Below are 16,331 nucleotides of genomic sequence, written 5' to 3' on the forward strand. Positions count from 1 at the left end.
TGGGTCTTGTCCTGCTGCGAGGGCCGCACTATCCCCACGAGTCCGGGCTCCCATGTCCTGCTGCAGGGAGTCACACCTGGGGCATGGGAGGAGTGAGGGATGGGGCAGGGGCGGGATGGGGAGGGGTGAAGGGTGGAGAGAGACTGGGGAAGGGGTGGGCTGGAAGGACAAGTAGGGGTGAGGGGTGGAGACCAAGAAACAGCAGAACAGGGCAGGGGGGAAGAGGGACATTTGGAGGGGGCATTCCACATATCCCAGACCAAAGCTGCAGCAAAATACAATTTTGGTTACCAGGGCAATGCCAAACACCACCTGCAAACTGACATCAGGAACCTGGGCTGGCCATTTTTCTTTCCCAGGGAAAAGGGCCGATCTTTGTCTCCAGGGGCCTGTGGCCCTGAGTGGCCGGACACCTCCAAAAAATCCAAACAACAAAGGATATGTTCCAGACCCAAGCTGCCCCCACCTCAAACCTGTGCTGCCCTGACAGTCCCAAAGGAATCCTACAAACTGACATCAGGAACCTGGGCTGGCCACTTTTCTTTCCCAGGGAAAAGCACCCCACAGGGTGCTCCAACGAGCCCCAGACTCACCAGCAGCACCCATTTCCTGAGAGCTGCTGGTAGCTCCAGCACCCCCCATCTTCCACGGTTCCCCCCTTCCTCCAGGACCCCCATTGCTCCCCAATTTTCCCCATTGTTCCCCATTTCCCCCATTGCTCCCCAATTTCCCCCATTGTTCCCCATTTCCCCCATTGCTCCCAATTTCCCCCATTGCCCCCTATTTCCCCCCATTTCCCCCACTACTCCCCAGTTTCCCCCATTGTTCCCCATTTCCCCCATTGTTCCCCATTTCCCCCATTGTTCCCCATTTCCCCCATTGCTCCCCAATTTCCCCCATTGTTCCCATTTTCCCTCATTTCCCCCATTTCCCCCATTGTTCCCCATTTCCCCCATTGCTCCTCAATTTCCCTCAGTGCTCCCTCATTTTTCCATAGTTCCCCATTCCCCCATTGCTCCTCAATTTCCCCCATTGCTCCCCATTTCCCCCACTGCTCCCTCATTTCCCCATAGTTCCCCATTCCCCCATTGCTCCCCATTTCTCCCCAGGGCCCCCATCGCCCCCCCCGTGTTGCAAACCCCTCCGAGGTGGCGGTTAAAGAACCGTTCTCGGCGGGGCCGTGAGGGTTCGGTAACGGCCCCAACGACCCCAACGAGCCCCGGGGCTCCGAGGCCGCCCTTAGGAACGACCCCGCGGCTTTCCCGGAGTGTTTGCCTCCCTGGTTTGTAACTAAGCGGGGCCGGCCGTGCACGGCAGCTCCCGGGGGCAGCGGTCAACTCCCGATCGCCGATTCCCGAGGGATTCATCCCCGATTCCAGAGGAATTCATTTATTCCTAAATTTCGGGGATTCCCTCCCCCCCACACCAGGACCGCTAGGGGGAGCCCGCGCGGGCGGCGCGCGCAGGAAGTGACGTCACGCGGCGGCGCGCGCCGGGCTCTGCTCCGGTTCCCCGGGACCGGCGGCGGTGAGTGAGGAGGGGCGGCCGGGGCTGAGGGGAAAGGGAGGCCTGTGAGCATCTGTGAGCGGGTGGTCTGGACGGACCGGGCTGGCAGAGGATGAGGGGGAAGCGGTGTGGGGTGCTGAGGGGACCTGGCGGGGCTCTGAGGGAACCGAGGGGGCTGTGAGGGGACATTGAGGCAGGGGAAGGTGGGAGAGGGTGGGGAAGCTGCCATGATCTCCCTCCCTTCCCTCTCCAACCTCACCTTTCTCCCCTGGCCTGGTGTAACCTCAGGTGCGGCAGAGATGGATTCCCAGGACATCGAGGAGCTGCAGCAGGAGGTGATGGAGGAGCTGGGAATCTCCATGGAGGAGCTCCAGGAAATTATCGACAAAGAAGTGGAGAACTCGGAGTGGGTGAGGCAGCGGAAGCAGCAGCTGGAGGAGCTGGAGCAGTGCATGAGGCACAAGGAGGACGAGGTGGCCCACGTTGACCAGCTCATTGACGATGCCGTGAGGTGTGTGGGCCTGGAGTGAGGCGGGATTCCGAGGTGGGGGATGTGGGGGGCCGCTCCCGTTCCCTTCAGGGCAGATGCATGGTGTGGGTGGTTAATGAGGCACGCTGGCAACTTTCCCCCCAAGGCTTTTAGACCCTTCCTGTAGGTGCTTCCCTCAGTGGCCAGGGGTAGTTCATCGCTGCAGAATTCGGGAGGCACAGCTGGTTTCCCTCCCCCAGGGCCATGGACAAGTGCGAGACGCTGGCCAAGGAGCTGTACTCCATGATGGGCCTGCCATACCGGGAGAGCAGCTCCGAGGACGAGGCGCCGGTGGCCACGGAAGTGATCGAGATCCCGGACGAGGAGGACGACGACGTCATGAGCGTGGACTCGGGCTGGAAGCGCAGTTCAGTGTCCCCAGCAGGGCCAGGGGAGGGCTGGGGATAAGGGAATGCTCTTAGCTCATGGGGAGCATCTGCCAGATCCTGTTGGTGTCCCAGAATCCCTGGAGTCCCAGACTGGGATTTCGCTCTTTTCCCACCTGCCTCACTGTTGTCCCCATCAAATAATCCCACGTGAGGCTGAGGAAAAGCCTTGTCTGGCTGGATTTCCTGGCAGGGATTTGGGATGGGCACTTTTCCTTTTTCCCTCTGCTTTCTGGATTTTTTCCCACAAAAAAGGGTTTTAAATTACTGTTTTCTCTTCACTCACAGGCAGCAGCAATCCTAGAATCTCCAGGGATCAGAGTCTGGTGAGTGGGGAGGCCCTGGCTAGAGATGTTTCCTCATGTGGGGTTTTCCTGAGACACAATGTTGTGCTAGGTGCAAAATACCAAAAGTTTTTCTGTGTTTGCCTTCTCTTTCCTCCAGCTGCGGGAAGCAATGGCTGCCATGAGGAAATCTGCCCGTGATGTTGCAAAATTCATGGATGCTGTAAACAAGAAAACGAACTTGCAGGAAGCACAGAAAGGTGTGGGAGCTTCCAGGGGCTGTGTGCCCTGGCCTTGAGCCTTTTCTTCCCAAAATGGGAAAACAAAGATCTGCTTTCCCTGCTGGAAATCTCCATTCATATTTATTGATCCCAAGCTGCTATTTTAATTTAGGGTATATTGGTTCTGAACGCCTGCTTTTTTTCCAAGTTGTTTCCATTTAGTAAAAAGGAGGCACTTGGGCTGCCTGAGGGGAAGGAAAGCAGGAATTCTTCTTCCAGAACTGAGCTTCCAGCTGTGTGCCAAGAAGGGAGCTTTGGGTGATTTAGGACTGACTTTCTGCTGTTGTTCCTTGGTAGATGCACAACCCCCTCAGGAATCTCCTGGCACTGCCCAGCCCGTCACTGTCCCTGCAGCCCCTAGCAATGATCTCAACACTGATGGGGACCTCAAAGTGGGCATGAGGATTTTGGGGAAAAAAAGAACCAAGACGTGGCACAAGGGGACGTTGATTGCCATCCAGACGGTCGGTATGTGCCGCGCACGGGGCTTTCCTGGGATTTTCGGTGGGAAACCTGGATTAGAAGGTGTCAGAGCACCTGTAAGGAATTGTGGGAGCAACACACCTCCACTGCTTCACCCTCCAAATTAAATCCTGAAAGGCTTTGAAGTGAATTCTGAGTTAATTCTGAATAAACGGATCTCAGAGCGACCCAGAGCGTTGGACTTCTGCTGTGAAACCATGTGGCTTTTGTTTATTTTCCCCTTTATTTATCTCCTGCTTGCCTTAAAATGTCTTTCCAGGTGCTGGCAAGAAATACAAAGTGAAATTTGATAATAAAGGAAAGAGTTTGCTCTCGGGCAACCACATTGCCTACGATTACCACCCATCTGCCGAGAGGCACCACGTGGGCAGGAGGGTGGTGGCCAGGTACAAGGATGGCAATCAGATGTGGCTCTATGCTGGGATCGTGGCTGAGACCCCCAACGTGAAGAATAAAGACAGGTATTCCTTATTTCCCATGGTCACACGCCCCCATCTCTGCTTTTTTTGTTTTAGGCCAAAAAAATAAAAGGGTTTATTTGAATACCCTTATTTATTTGAATACCCTTCAGGTGCTGAATTGAGCCCTCCCCAGGAATGCAATTCTGACTTTCTTCACCTCTCTTATCTCTGAAAACTCAGGGTGGAGCTTCCACTCTTGCTCATGGCCCTGAGTCAGGAATTAGATCTGCTAATTTATTCAAATTATCATCCAAATATTGAGTCTGGGCTCCTTGAGGCATGAAACAGTGGAAGGAAATAGGAGCCCTGGGAGGGTAGAGTGGCAGCGGTGATGCCAAAGCTCTTCAGGAGGAGAAAGAGCAGGTTTGGAGCAGCTTTTTTGGGAATAAAAAAAGGGCAAGGCTGCTCTGATCTATTAAAATGAAGGTTTGTGGTTTTCCTGAAGTGACTGATAAGGGATTTAATCCCCCTGGATCTGATGTCAATTGTGTTGGATTTTATCTGATTCGTTTAATAACTGAAAATGAACTGAATTTGATACTCAAATTGCAACTTTTCTCCTGGTTGTCATGCTGATCCCCCATCCTGCAGCTTTTGTACAGCTCCAGGACTTGGAGTCATTACTCAGAGGCACTAAGTGGGTGCCTTATCCATCTTCCCTGCAGAAACCAGCAGCAATTAAGCATTTTCTCTTCCTTTGTCTCCCTTTCCTGGGGCACAGAGGGGATTTGGAGCAGAGGAAAAGGGCCTGGCTGTTTGAGCAGCCATGGAGAGCACAGGGAGCGCTTGGAGCTCTTCATTCTGTCCTCACCCAGGACTGGGCTGTCTCCAGGAGGAGCAGGAAAGGTTCTCCACTTCCATTCCATGGTGTGAGGAGTGTTCTCTTCAGCTCCCATTCCTAATTCCTATTTGTTTTCCAGGTTCCTGATCTTCTTTGACGATGGCTACGCGTCGTACGTGAAGGAGTGGGAGCTGTACCCGGTCTGCCGGCCACGTGAGTCATCCCTGTTCCTCCTGGCCTGCAGAGCTTTTGGGTCTTTGGTAGAGCCTGGGTTCAAAAAAGGGCGTGTCCCTTGTGGTGCTGAGCCTGAAGACATCTGAAATCTTGGTTTATTGCCAGGGTGCGTTCAGGATGCCCCATCACCAACATTCCAGCCCTTGGAATCACCCCTTGATTGACCTTAGTAAAAATGCACCTGGGATATTCTAAAAAAAAAAAAAAAAAAAAAAAAACCAAAAAAAAAAAAAAAAAAAAAAAAAACAAAAAAAAACAAAACAAAAAAAAAAAACTAAATGTTCTCTCTGTTTTGTCCTATTCCTTTTTTCCCTTGTGTCCCTTTCCAAACAGTGAAAAAGGCCTGGGAAGACATTGAGGATGTTTCCTGTCGGGATTTCATTGAGGAATACATCACTGCCTATCCCAACCGGCCCATGGTACTGCTGAAGAATGGGCAGCTGATCAAAACTGAGTGGGAAGGGACCTGGTGGAAATCCAGAGTGGAAGAAGTGGATGGAAGTCTGGTGAAAATCCTTTTCCTGGTAGGAATTTCCCTTCTCCCATTAGGATTAAATTTGAGGCTGGGGATCTGATCAGCTGTTTTCCTTGCTAATCATGGAAATATTGAGGTTGGAAGAACCTCTGAGATCTTGGAGTCTGAGGCCCTGAACCATGTACCCAAGTGCCACATCCACAGGGGTTTTGGACATTCCAGGGACAGTGACTCCACCACTGCCCTGGTCAGCCTGCCAGGGCATGAACACCCTTTCCAGGAAGAAATTTTCCCTGATACCTGATAAGAGATTCCAACATAAATAATTCTATTTGACAATTTATTGTCTGTTCTGACTGCTGTTTGTCAATCCTCATTGTTGTCTCCTTGTGCTCTCTCTATGTCTCACTCCAGGAAGCTCTCCCCATGGGAAGTGCAAGTGTTTCCTTCTCGTTCCCACAAGAGGACAAACGTTGTGAGTGGATTTACCGAGGTTCCACACGCCTCGAGCCCATGTTCAGCATGAAAACTTCCACAGCTTCCACCCAGGAAAAGAAGCAAAGTGGGCAAACCAGGACTCGTCCCAATGTTGGTTGGTGGCATCTTTTATTTTAATTTAGATCCTGGGATTTAACTAGAGGGTGGTTTGGGTTTGATGGGTTTTTTAGCAGAATTCCTGGAGATTTCAGGATTCTAGGTTTTGGTTTTTTTCTTTTTTCTGACAGGAGATATCATATTTCCAGCAAGTCTTTTCCCCTGGCACAGGAGATTTATATTTCCAGGGGTTGTGTCCTTTGGCATAGGAGATTTAGATTTCCAGTGGGATTTTTTTTCCTGGAATAATGCCACAAAACCAAACTGCACTTGGGTGAAGTGACCAGAATTTTTGGGGGAGTTGCTGTGCTATGAGCTCGGTGATGATCCACCATTAATCCCAAATACCTCTGTTTTTGTTCCTTCCAGGAACAAGTCAGTGTCTTGGGGCCCATACAGCCAACTTGGGATAACATTAGAGATTTTTCCTGTTGACTCTCTGGTTTTTCACCTTCCCCACCAGGTGCTGTGAGGAGCAAGGGCCCTGTGGTCCAGTACACCCAGGATTTAGCAGGAACTGGTCCCCAGTACAAGGCTCCAGAGCCAGCTGCACGTCCCACGTCTCCTCAGCCTGCGGAGATGGAGTAAGTACCAGAGCCACCTCCAGCACCTTCTACCTCTTTGCTTATCTCCAGCACTCAGCTCTCTCAGGCATCACCTTTTCTGTGCAGAGGAATCCTCAGGTGCAGGTGTCCTCCATGGCTTTAGCCATGATTTTGGGGGAAAACTTTTACCTAAAGCTGCTGGATGAATAACTGGGGGCGGGAGCTGAGAGCCAACACTCCCCGAGCCAAATATTCCTCCTCAGGGGTAAAGCTTCGCACTTGCCTTTCCAAATTAGACCTTTGCTCTTTCTCTTCCTAAAATCTGAATTGCTCCCTCGTGTCACGATCCAGGCGCTGGCCCCCGGCTGCCTTGTGTCCCTCCACTTGGACTGACCTGCTCGCTGACCTCGCTGGGAATTCGGGATCAGTGGTCGGTCCCGGTGGGCACGGAGCAATCCACGGCCAAGCCGCTGCCAGGGGCCCAAGGGGGACATTCCCGGAGCTGCAGGCTGAAGGAGGCCTGGAGGAAGGAGGAACTCGGCTTGGTGATGAAGGGAGTGTGTTGGAGGACACCAGGGAACCTGGGAATGTGCTTGGGGACTTTTTAGGGGAGGGAGAGGCTCTCCCCGTTCATTTTTGCCAGCATTGTGGATTTCCCATCCGGATTTACGGCCGCCTGGCCCCATGCCAGCACATCTTCTGCTCTGACTGTGCCCTGCTAGTGGGGCACGAGGGAGGCAGGACATGTCCCAGGTGTGAGCAACCTGTGCAGGAGGTCAATCTTTACTCCCCACAGGCTCTCCAGGTGTAGCAGCAGCTCAAACCCCACCTGCCCCAGCTGGGGGTCTTGGTGGCTCCTCTCCAAGCAGCAGTGCAATATCACTCAATTTACTCCTGGAAATGCTCCCTCTGTGCTGGTCTGACCAGGATTTGGGAGGGGAAGCCACAAGAACATCACGTTTTCCGTAATGCCAGAGAGATCGTGGATGCTGAAGGAGGTCCTGGAATGCACAGCTGGGCCCCCAGCCCTGCAGGTCCCCCATGTGCAGGGAAGAGCTGGGCTGGGACTGGGACACGCCAGGACCATGGGCAGTGTCACAACACGAAGACAACCAAGCTGGACCTGCAGCCCCACGTGTCATCACCCAGTCCTTTCCCATTCAGGCCTTGCAGTGCTTTACAAGGAATTTTTTCCCTCTTGGGCTTGGCTTTAGGACATGGTTTTTGTGCAGCTGCTTCCCTGCCCTTAAATCCCAACTGCCCCTGAACAGAGGCAGGAGGCAGCCAGGCCTGGCCGTGTCCATGCTGATCCCAGGGATTCTGCGGGGTTCAAACACTTGGATTTCAGATTATTAAAACTAAGAACAGTCTCCTCACTCTGATGTCTTGTTTCCTCTGAGGAAAGCCTGGGTTTCTCCCCTCTCTTTCAAGTTCTTCTCGGTGTTGTCACCACTTCTGACTGCTTTAAGCCCATTTTTCCTCTTGCTCTTTTTGAGGTGTGTTTGAACACTTTGCTTTCAGGCAGCTGTTGGCAGAAACCCTCACCCCTTCCTCCTCTCTTTGTCTCCTCCCTTTGTCCCCAATAACTTCACTGTTTTTCCTCTTCAGCAGCTGGTTTGGTGTAGTTTTCTGTTTTATTGATGTAAATCAGTTGAAAACCTCCTGGAATGGTTTGGAAACCTGCAGTTGATTGAAAACCCCTGAAATGGGTTGAGAACCTGTTTTTTTAAGAGCCCCTACTAGCTCTTTCATCAGGGATGTTATTACATTCACTTGCACAATCTTGTCTTGTTCCTTAGTCCTTGCAAGAGAATTCTCTGGGTTTGTTCCTCCCACTCAGGCCTGGTTGAGTTTATGGAAACTCTAGTTTCTGCTAATCCAGGGGTTTCTTCATGGCCTGGTTTGTCCAGCTTCCTGGGATTAAGGCCTTGGGCATCCTTGTTACCCTTGCCTCATTTCAAAATCAGAAGTCACTTGGAGCTGTAGCTGAGTTCTGAAATTCAGAGTGGTTGTGGGATTGCTGTAGCAGAAATAGCCAGAAATGGGCTGATTTTCACACTTACTAGGAAAAAAAAACACTGCTAGGATTCTTCTGTGTTTCTGAATTCCGTGGGGCAATGTTATTTTGATTCCATGTTGCTTTTCCATATTCCAAATCAGCTTCTTCCCTCCTGCAGATGCTCCGACACCCAGCTGGCCCAGGGCAGAAAGCAGGTGGCCAAGAAAAGCACTTCCTTCCGTCCTGGCTCCGTGGGCTCCGGGCATTCGTCCCCATCCTCCCCTGTCCTCGGGGACACCCCGTTGGCCGGGAGGACCCTCCCAGCCCCGCAGCACCGGTGAGCAGAGCTCTGGCTGGGACACATCTGTGAGTCCTCCCATCTGGGATGTTGGGACACATGTGGGGCCTGTGTGTGCTGGTGGGTTTCTGGTGGGGATTCAGCAGCTCACATCGTGGAGTGGTGGAATCACTGAGGCTGGAAAAGCCTCTGAGTTCATGGAGTCTCCCTCAGCACTGCCAAAGCCACCACAGAGCCATGTCCCCAAGTGCCACATCCACTTGTGTTCTGAGCACTTAGAGGGATTGTGACTTCACCACCTTCCAAAGCCTGACCACCCAGGTCCTGCTGGTCACACTGTGTCCGGTCTAAGCCAGGTGCTGTTGCCCACCTGGCCTCGTGTCCAACCTCTGTTCACCCGCACAGCCCTTCCTTAACCCCGTCTCTCCTCTCTCCCCACAGCGCCCCCAGCAGCGGCCCCTCTCAGCCCTTCCACGGGATGATGGACCGCGTTCCCAACGAGCCATCCTACCGCGCCCCGCTGGAGAAGCTCTTCTACCTGCCCCACGTGTGCAGCTACGCCTGCCTGTCGCGGGTGCGGCCCATGCGCAGCGACCAGTACCGCAGCCGGAACCCGCTGCTCATCCCGCTGCTCTACGACTTCCGACGCATGACGGCGCGGCGCCGCGTCAACCGCAAGATGGGCTTCCACGTGCTCTACAAAACGCCCTGCGGGCTCTGCCTGCGCTCCATGCACGAGATCGAGCGCTACCTCTTCGAGACGGACTGCGACTTCCTGTTCCTGGAGATGTTCTGCCTGGATCCCTACGTGCTGGTGGATCGCAAGTTCCAGCCCTACAAGCCCTACTACTACATCGCTGACATCACCAAGGGCAAGGAGGACGTGCCCCTGTCCTGCGTCAACGAGATCGACAACACGCCGCCCCCGCAGGTGGCCTACAGCAAGGAGAGGATCCCCGGGAAAGGGGTGTACATCAACACCAGCTGGGAATTCCTCGTGGGCTGTGACTGCAAGGACGGCTGCAGGGACAAGTAGGTGACTGCTCCTGGGTGAGGGGGACAGCACTGTGGGGCTGTGTGCGGTGCCCAGGGAACACCCCGAGGTGGATCTGCTCTGGGATTTAAATCCATGCAGGTCAGTCCATTGAGGGTTTCGTGGTTTGGGTTGGGAGGGACATTAAAAATCACCCAGTTCCAACTGCTGACATGGGCAGGGACACCTTCTGCTATCCCAGGTTGCTCCAACCTGGCCTTGGATACTTCCAGGGATGAGAAATCCACAGCTTCTCTTGGAATGGAGTGGAATCAAACCACTTCTCTTGGTTTGACTCCAAGTCAAACCCTTTGTGCCCATCTCTGCCTAAAGATGTGATTTATTTTCCTGTCTCCAGACTGATCTCGTGGGTTTTTCTGTGTCTCTCTGCAGATCCAGGTGTGCCTGTCACCAGCTGACCATCCAGGCGAGCGGCTGCACCCCTGGAGGGCAAATCAACCCCAACTCAGGCTACCAGCACAAGCGGCTGGAGGAATGTCTCCCAACAGGGTGAGCAGAACCCTCACAAGCACCAGCCCCAGATCCATTGAGAGGGAATTGATTCTGGGTATCCCAGTGTGACCACCTGCCTCTGGTCTTGGTTCTTCTGCCAATTGTGGAATGGTTTGGGTTGGAAGGGCCTTGAGGATCATCCAGAACATGGGTTGCTCCAAGCCTGGTCCTCTGCAATCTCTGTGCATAACCCCAGCACTGCCAACAGCCGCAGACTTTGGGATGTTTCTTTATCCTGGAAGTTGTCACCCTTCTCCTTTCTTCCAGTGTTTACGAGTGCAACAAGAGGTGCAAGTGCAACGTGAACATGTGCACCAACCGCCTGGTCCAGCACGGCCTCCAGGTGCGGCTGCAGCTCTTCAAGACTCAGAACAAAGGTTGGGGCATTCGCTGCCTCGATGACATCGCCAAGGGCTCCTTTGTCTGCATCTACGCAGGTGGGAGCTCACCTGGCACGTGGAAACCTCTTCTGTGGAAAGAGGGGTAGCCAGAGATGGGAATGGATCTGGGGAAGGGGTTGGAGCACAGGGAGAAGGGTCTGGAGAACTCCTGAGGAAGCTGGGGGGACTTATCCTGGAGAAAAGAAGGCTCAGGCAGGACCTTTTGGCACTCTCCAACACCCTGCGAAGGTTTAAGTTGGACATTCAGGAAAATTTCATCCTGGGAAGGGCAGTCAGGCACTGGCAAGGCTGTCCAAGGAGGTGGTAGAGTCCCTATCCCTGAAACTGCTCAAAAGCATGTGGATGTGGCAATTGGGGACATGGCTCAGTGGTGGCCTTGGCAGTCCTGGAGGGAACAGTGGGACTCAGACGCTCTTCCAACCTCAATGATTCCATGATTCCAACGTGCAGCAGAAGGGGTGTAAAGCTCCTGCCATGCCCATTTTGGGGACTGGAGGGTGAAAGCTGAACTTGCCCAATGCTGCAAGAACCCTTGTTGTGGCAGTGCCAGTGTCACAAGACATCCCCCGGGCTGTCCTTGAGGTGACCCAACCCCAGCCCTGCTTCCTGTGCTCAGCAAACCGGCCGGGCCCGGCACAGCCCACGAGATGTAGAAGTTGCACTGGGGTTGCGTTGGCTCTGGAACGGAGCCACCCACAGGCACAGCCAGAGCCTCTGTGCTCTTCCAGCCCTTCCAAGGCTCTGCTTGAGCTGCTCTGTAGAGATTTCTGGGCTGAAAATCTTGATTTTAGCTCAACCACAAGCTTCAGGGTTTTGCTGCATCAAGAAACAGGGTTATGTTGTCTTTTCCCAGCCCAACTTTGGAATAAAGTGGTGTCATCCCTGTTTTCTCCTCCAAAGTGAGCTTTGGAGAGGATAAATGAGAAAACTCACCCTTTGTTTTCTGCCCCCCCCCCCCAGGAAAAATCCTCACGGATGACTTTGCTGACAAAGAGGGGCTGGAGATGGGTGACGAGTACTTTGCCAACTTGGACCACATCGAGAGCGTGGAGAACTTCAAGGAGGGCTATGAGAGCGATGCCAAGTGCTCCTCGGACAACAGCGGCGTGGACCTCAAGGATGACGATGACGACGACGAGAACACGGGCACGGAGGAACTGGAGGAATCCAATGAGGACAGCTCCGACGACAACTTCTGCAAGGACGAGAACTTCAGCACGAGCTCGGTGCTGCGCAGTTACGCCACGCGCCGGCAGACGCGTGGCCAGCGCGACCACGGCCTCTCGGAGACGGCCTCCAAGGACTCGGGGCTCATGCGGCCCCTGGGCCACGACGAGCCCGCCACGGCCCCCCCCTGCAAGCTGCCTGTGTCTGAGGAGATCTCCAAGAACAAAGTGGCCTCATGGCTGAGCTCCAACAGCGAGGGCTTCCAGGACAGTGAATCCTCATCGTTCAGGATGGGCGAAGGGGGAGAAGCCAAGGCTGTGAAGATGGAGATCCCTGCAGAGAGGGAGAAGGGCTGTGCTTCCACACGGGGAGATCTGAACGGAGAGGCAAAGGCAGCCAAGAAGGAGGTGAGGGAGAGATGACGGAACAGGAGAGTTAAAAGCAGGGAGGTGCTCCTGCTCCAGTGGCTTTTCTCCCTATACAGCACATCCAGGGGGACTGTGGGGCTGTTGGATGTCCTTGTGCTCAGCTCCCCTGGCTTCTCTGGTGGGTCAGGGAGGTGCTTTTCCTCTCCCAGGGAGGGAGTTTGTGGCACAAGAGGCTGCAGAAGTCACTTGATGCGAGCAGAGCTGAACATCCTCCTGCCTGGGGACCTGAGGGACATGGCTGGGGAGAGCAGGGACATGGAGGTGGTCCCTGTCCACCCTCTGCTCCAAGGGGGGCACTTGGAGTCCGCCAGGGAGGGGCATCTCCATGCTGGGTGTCACTGGATGTCACACTGAGTGTGGGGACAGGCAGCCTCTCTCTCCTGAGCTGGCATTTTGGGGAACAATTCCATAGAAAGGTTGGAGTGCTCGAGAAGGGAGAGATTCCAATCATCTGTGCTTCTCCCCTCTGCAGGAACCTGAAGAATCAACCAAAACTCCTGGGTAAGATTCCTTAAATCACTCTTTCTTGTCCTGTGGCACAATTTCCACCTGGCCTGTGGGCAGTTTCCCTGGAGATCCATGTGTGACCTGCTCTTGTTGTCCCAACCCTGCAGGCTGAGCAGCTTGGGAAGGAGGTATGGCTACAACCCCTGCCCACCCAGGCTGGAGGGGATCCGCAGGCCGGTGAGTGGGACGGTGCTCCTGCAGAGCCGCCGGCAGTCCCTGGCCCCGCCACCCTCCTCAGAGGTGAGCAGGACCCCCAGGCTGGAGGAGCCTCCCCCAAACCCCTTCCATAGCAACCTTATTTTGGGTTATTTTCTGCCTTTGGTTCCCAGTTGAGCACAGGGGGTTGTGGTTGTAGTTGTGATTTCTTGGAGGGCAGTCAATTTCCTTTGGATTTTTGGAGTCTTTTGTGGATCTGAACAATCAAAAAAAAGAGGAGAGTGTGGGATTTGGGTCAGAATTTGGCACCTTGGTTTGCACACCTGGGACCCATTGTTTGGTAGAGCCATCTGCAGGAAGCCATCCTGGTGAACTATCCTTGTTTTCTGGGGACTTCTCCCTTTTGAGCACCTAGTGCTCCAGTTCTGCTCAAGCAGAACTCAGCAGCCCCCCAAAATCCCACAGGTGTTCCAAACACTGACCTGTGGGATTTGGTGCCCAGAGGGGGGATCCTCTTCCAAAGGGTAGGAACAGAGGGAGTGAGCTGGAGGAGAGCACCATATTCCTGGGGAAAAGGGAGGCTGGGATGCACTCCAGGAGCTGTTCCTGTCCCCAGAATGTGCTGATGGTGTCAAGCAGCACCGACAGTGATGAGGAGCACAGGGCAGGGCAGGCCCCGGGCACCGCCAACGACAGCGACGACATCCAGACCATTTCCTCAGGATCCGAGGAGGAGGAAGGGGAGGACAAGAAAAATCCATCATCTGGGTCAGGTGAGAGGAGATGAGGGCTGAGGGTGAGAAGTTTTGGTTGGAAGGGCTCGTGAGGCTGTAGCAGCTGCTCCTGCTGTGTCCCACAGCTGAGGTTGGAACCTTCCCCATGTGTTTGGCAAGACAAAACTGCAAAATCTGCTCTTCAAAGCCAGCTATTTTTGGGTATTGTAAGAAAAAGCAACAGTGAGGCTTACAGTGGGTCTGCAGGCTGGGCTGGGTTGATTCCAGAAGCCATCCTAGAGCGGTGTTTTGGCTCTGAGGGGTTTGCCACCTCTTGAGTGGAGCAGCAGGGTCGAGGACAGCACTGCCCCACATTCCTCTGCTGGAAGGTCCCATCTCATGGCAGGTCCCGTGAAGAGACAGGTGGCTGTGAAATCCACCCGAGGCTTCGCCCTGAAGTCTACCCACGGCATCGCCATCAAATCCACACCGCTGGCAGCGGCCGACAAGGGCGAGAGCGCGGGGCCCGTTCGCCGCAGCACGCGGCAGTTCTACGACGGGGAGGAGAACTGCTACATCATCGACGCCAAGCTCGAGGGCAACCTGGGCCGCTACCTCAACGTGAGTGGGCCACAGGCTGTCTGCTGAGTGGGGCTGTTCCTCCCCAAGACTAGGGAGAAGCGGGAAAAAAGGAGGTTTGGGAGGATGATGCACCTTCCTGAGTGAAAGAGCAGCTGCTCTGGCCTGGTGGGAGCAGGAATGGCCCCATCAGTCCTTCCAGAGCCTGTTACCTTTGAGTGTGGATCTTATGACTCACCCTGGGCGTGCAGCCTGTTCCAGCAGGATTCCGCTGGATGCAGCGGGCAGACCAGGAATGCTGCTTGTTTATAAAGGCTGTGTTCAGTGCTGGCAGCTCGGCCTCCCTGCCCAGGCAGCAGCTCAGGCTCTTCCCTGTGTTGCCATTACAGCACAGCTGCACCCCAAATCTCTTCGTGCAGAACGTCTTCGTGGACACCCATGACCTTCGCTTCCCTTGGGTCGCCTTCTTCGCCAGCAAGTGAGTCCTGGAGTGCTGGGAGGGGCTGAGGATTCCTGGGCTTTGGTGGGACCTGGCTCCATGGCCAGGGCTGGGTGTTCTGCTCCTGGAAACTCCGTTCCCAGTTTCCCATCATTCCTGTGCAGAGAAAATCTTGGTGGCAGGTGAAATCCTCTCTTGTGCTGGAAATCTTGGTGTGATTTCTACCAGTTTTAGACCTTCCCAAAGTGCAGAGTGAGGCATGGAGCAGCCAATTTCTCTTCTTGTTTTACTCCCAAATCTTTGAGTCGTGGTGAATCCCTGCCGTGTGCCTCCCTGCTCCTCCAGTGAATCCTCACGGGAATGATTCATTAGGGAACTTTATCCCTTTCTCCCTGGCTGCCTCAGCCTCGTCCTGGAGCGCTCAACACTACAGCAATCCAATTTCTCCTCTTTTCTGGAATAGTCTCCTCACCCATCCTGTGTGTTTTTTTTTCCTTCCCAGGCGGATCCGAGCCGGCACGGAGCTGACCTGGGATTACAACTACGAGGTCGGCAGCGTGGAGGGAAAGGAGCTGCTGTGCTGCTGCGGGGCCATTGACTGCCGCGGCCGGCTGCTCTGAGCCACCCCTGCTCCCAGCAGCTCCCACTCCTCCAGAGGCCTGGTGCTCACTTTCCCTCAGTGAGGGTAAAGTTTCTTCTCAAGAGGTTCTTAGTTCTCCCGTTCACCTGGAAAATCAGATGGACACGGAGCAGGAACGGACTCTGGCTGTGCTGGGGGGTGATTCCCAGCCCCTGGGCTTCTCCCACCTTCCAGAGGCTCCAGTTATCCCACAAGACAACAGGCTCTCTCAAGGAATGAGCTTTTCCTGCTCTCTTCCATCTTTCCACCAAATGTAAGGCACAAACCTCCTTTTTCCAGCTGCAAGCACTTCCCCAGTATTCCCGGGAAGTGCTTCCCAGTTGGGACTTGAGGCCTTGAAAGTGAGAGGGAGGATGGTGGAAAGAATCCCTGGAAGACTGGACCAATCGGGATTTATAGAACTCAAGCAACAAAAGACAAAAAGTATCTGTCTTCACCTGTGAGCTGTAAAGAATGTTTTAGTTGCTAAAAAGCAATAAATGTGCATTTTTCTATTAAAAACAACCTACCCCGATCTTGAGACACAGCAAAGAGCCCTGAAAAAGCAGGGTTGAATTGCTGCCGTCCTCCTTGTTTCTGTGGGGCTTGCAGGAAAAATGCCAGACGAGGATGGGCCCAGGCAAAGGGATAAGGAGCTCCCACATTTTCACCTTTCCTCAAAACAAACACTCCTTAAAGCTTCCACTTGGGAAAATTATGGAGGAATGGGTTGGGATTTTTTTGAGGGAGCAGATCCGGTGCCTCTCCCCCATTTCCAACCTTCCCAGAATGTCACAGAGAGCCCCAAGCTTGGCTCAAACTCCTGCAGGGAAGTGGCAGCTGGGACAGCCCCAAACTGGCTTTGGGTACCTGGGCAGGGGACGGAGGAAGCGGCGCCAGCCCTGTCCGGCTGCTGGACA

General features: G+C 54.1%; 1 protein-coding gene across 4 annotated transcripts; it reads left to right on the top strand.

Moving 5' to 3' along the window:
- The first annotated feature begins 1,189 nt into the window (after positions 1–1,189).
- Positions 1,190–15,946, top strand: SETDB1 (SET domain bifurcated histone lysine methyltransferase 1). 4 transcript variants are annotated; one of them, XM_054001366.1, is made up of 23 exons: positions 1,195–1,282; positions 1,430–1,527; positions 1,795–2,017; positions 2,236–2,402; positions 2,710–2,747; positions 2,866–2,965; positions 3,284–3,454; positions 3,729–3,930; positions 4,851–4,924; positions 5,279–5,469; positions 5,835–6,012; positions 6,478–6,598; positions 8,737–8,895; positions 9,298–9,888; positions 10,283–10,399; positions 10,670–10,839; positions 11,764–12,377; positions 12,871–12,899; positions 13,013–13,145; positions 13,678–13,834; positions 14,181–14,395; positions 14,743–14,831; positions 15,295–15,946. In XM_054001366.1, exons 3-23 carry the CDS (start codon positions 1,806–1,808, stop codon positions 15,410–15,412), a joined length of 3,846 nt encoding a protein of 1,281 aa, XP_053857341.1. In that variant the 5' UTR covers positions 1,195–1,282; positions 1,430–1,527; positions 1,795–1,805; the 3' UTR covers positions 15,413–15,946. The 4 variants fall into 4 exon arrangements, with proteins under 4 accessions (XP_053857344.1, XP_053857341.1, XP_053857343.1 ...); XM_054001367.1 differs by lacking the exons at positions 1,195–1,282; positions 1,430–1,527 and adding an exon at positions 1,570–1,589; XM_054001368.1 differs by lacking the exon at positions 3,284–3,454 and having other exon boundaries at positions 1,195–1,527.
- Positions 15,947–16,331: the final 385 nt, after the last annotated feature.

The sequence above is a fragment of the Vidua macroura genome, chromosome 29 (assembly GCF_024509145.1).
Source record: "Vidua macroura isolate BioBank_ID:100142 chromosome 29, ASM2450914v1, whole genome shotgun sequence".
Lineage (NCBI taxonomy): Eukaryota > Metazoa > Chordata > Aves > Passeriformes > Viduidae > Vidua > Vidua macroura.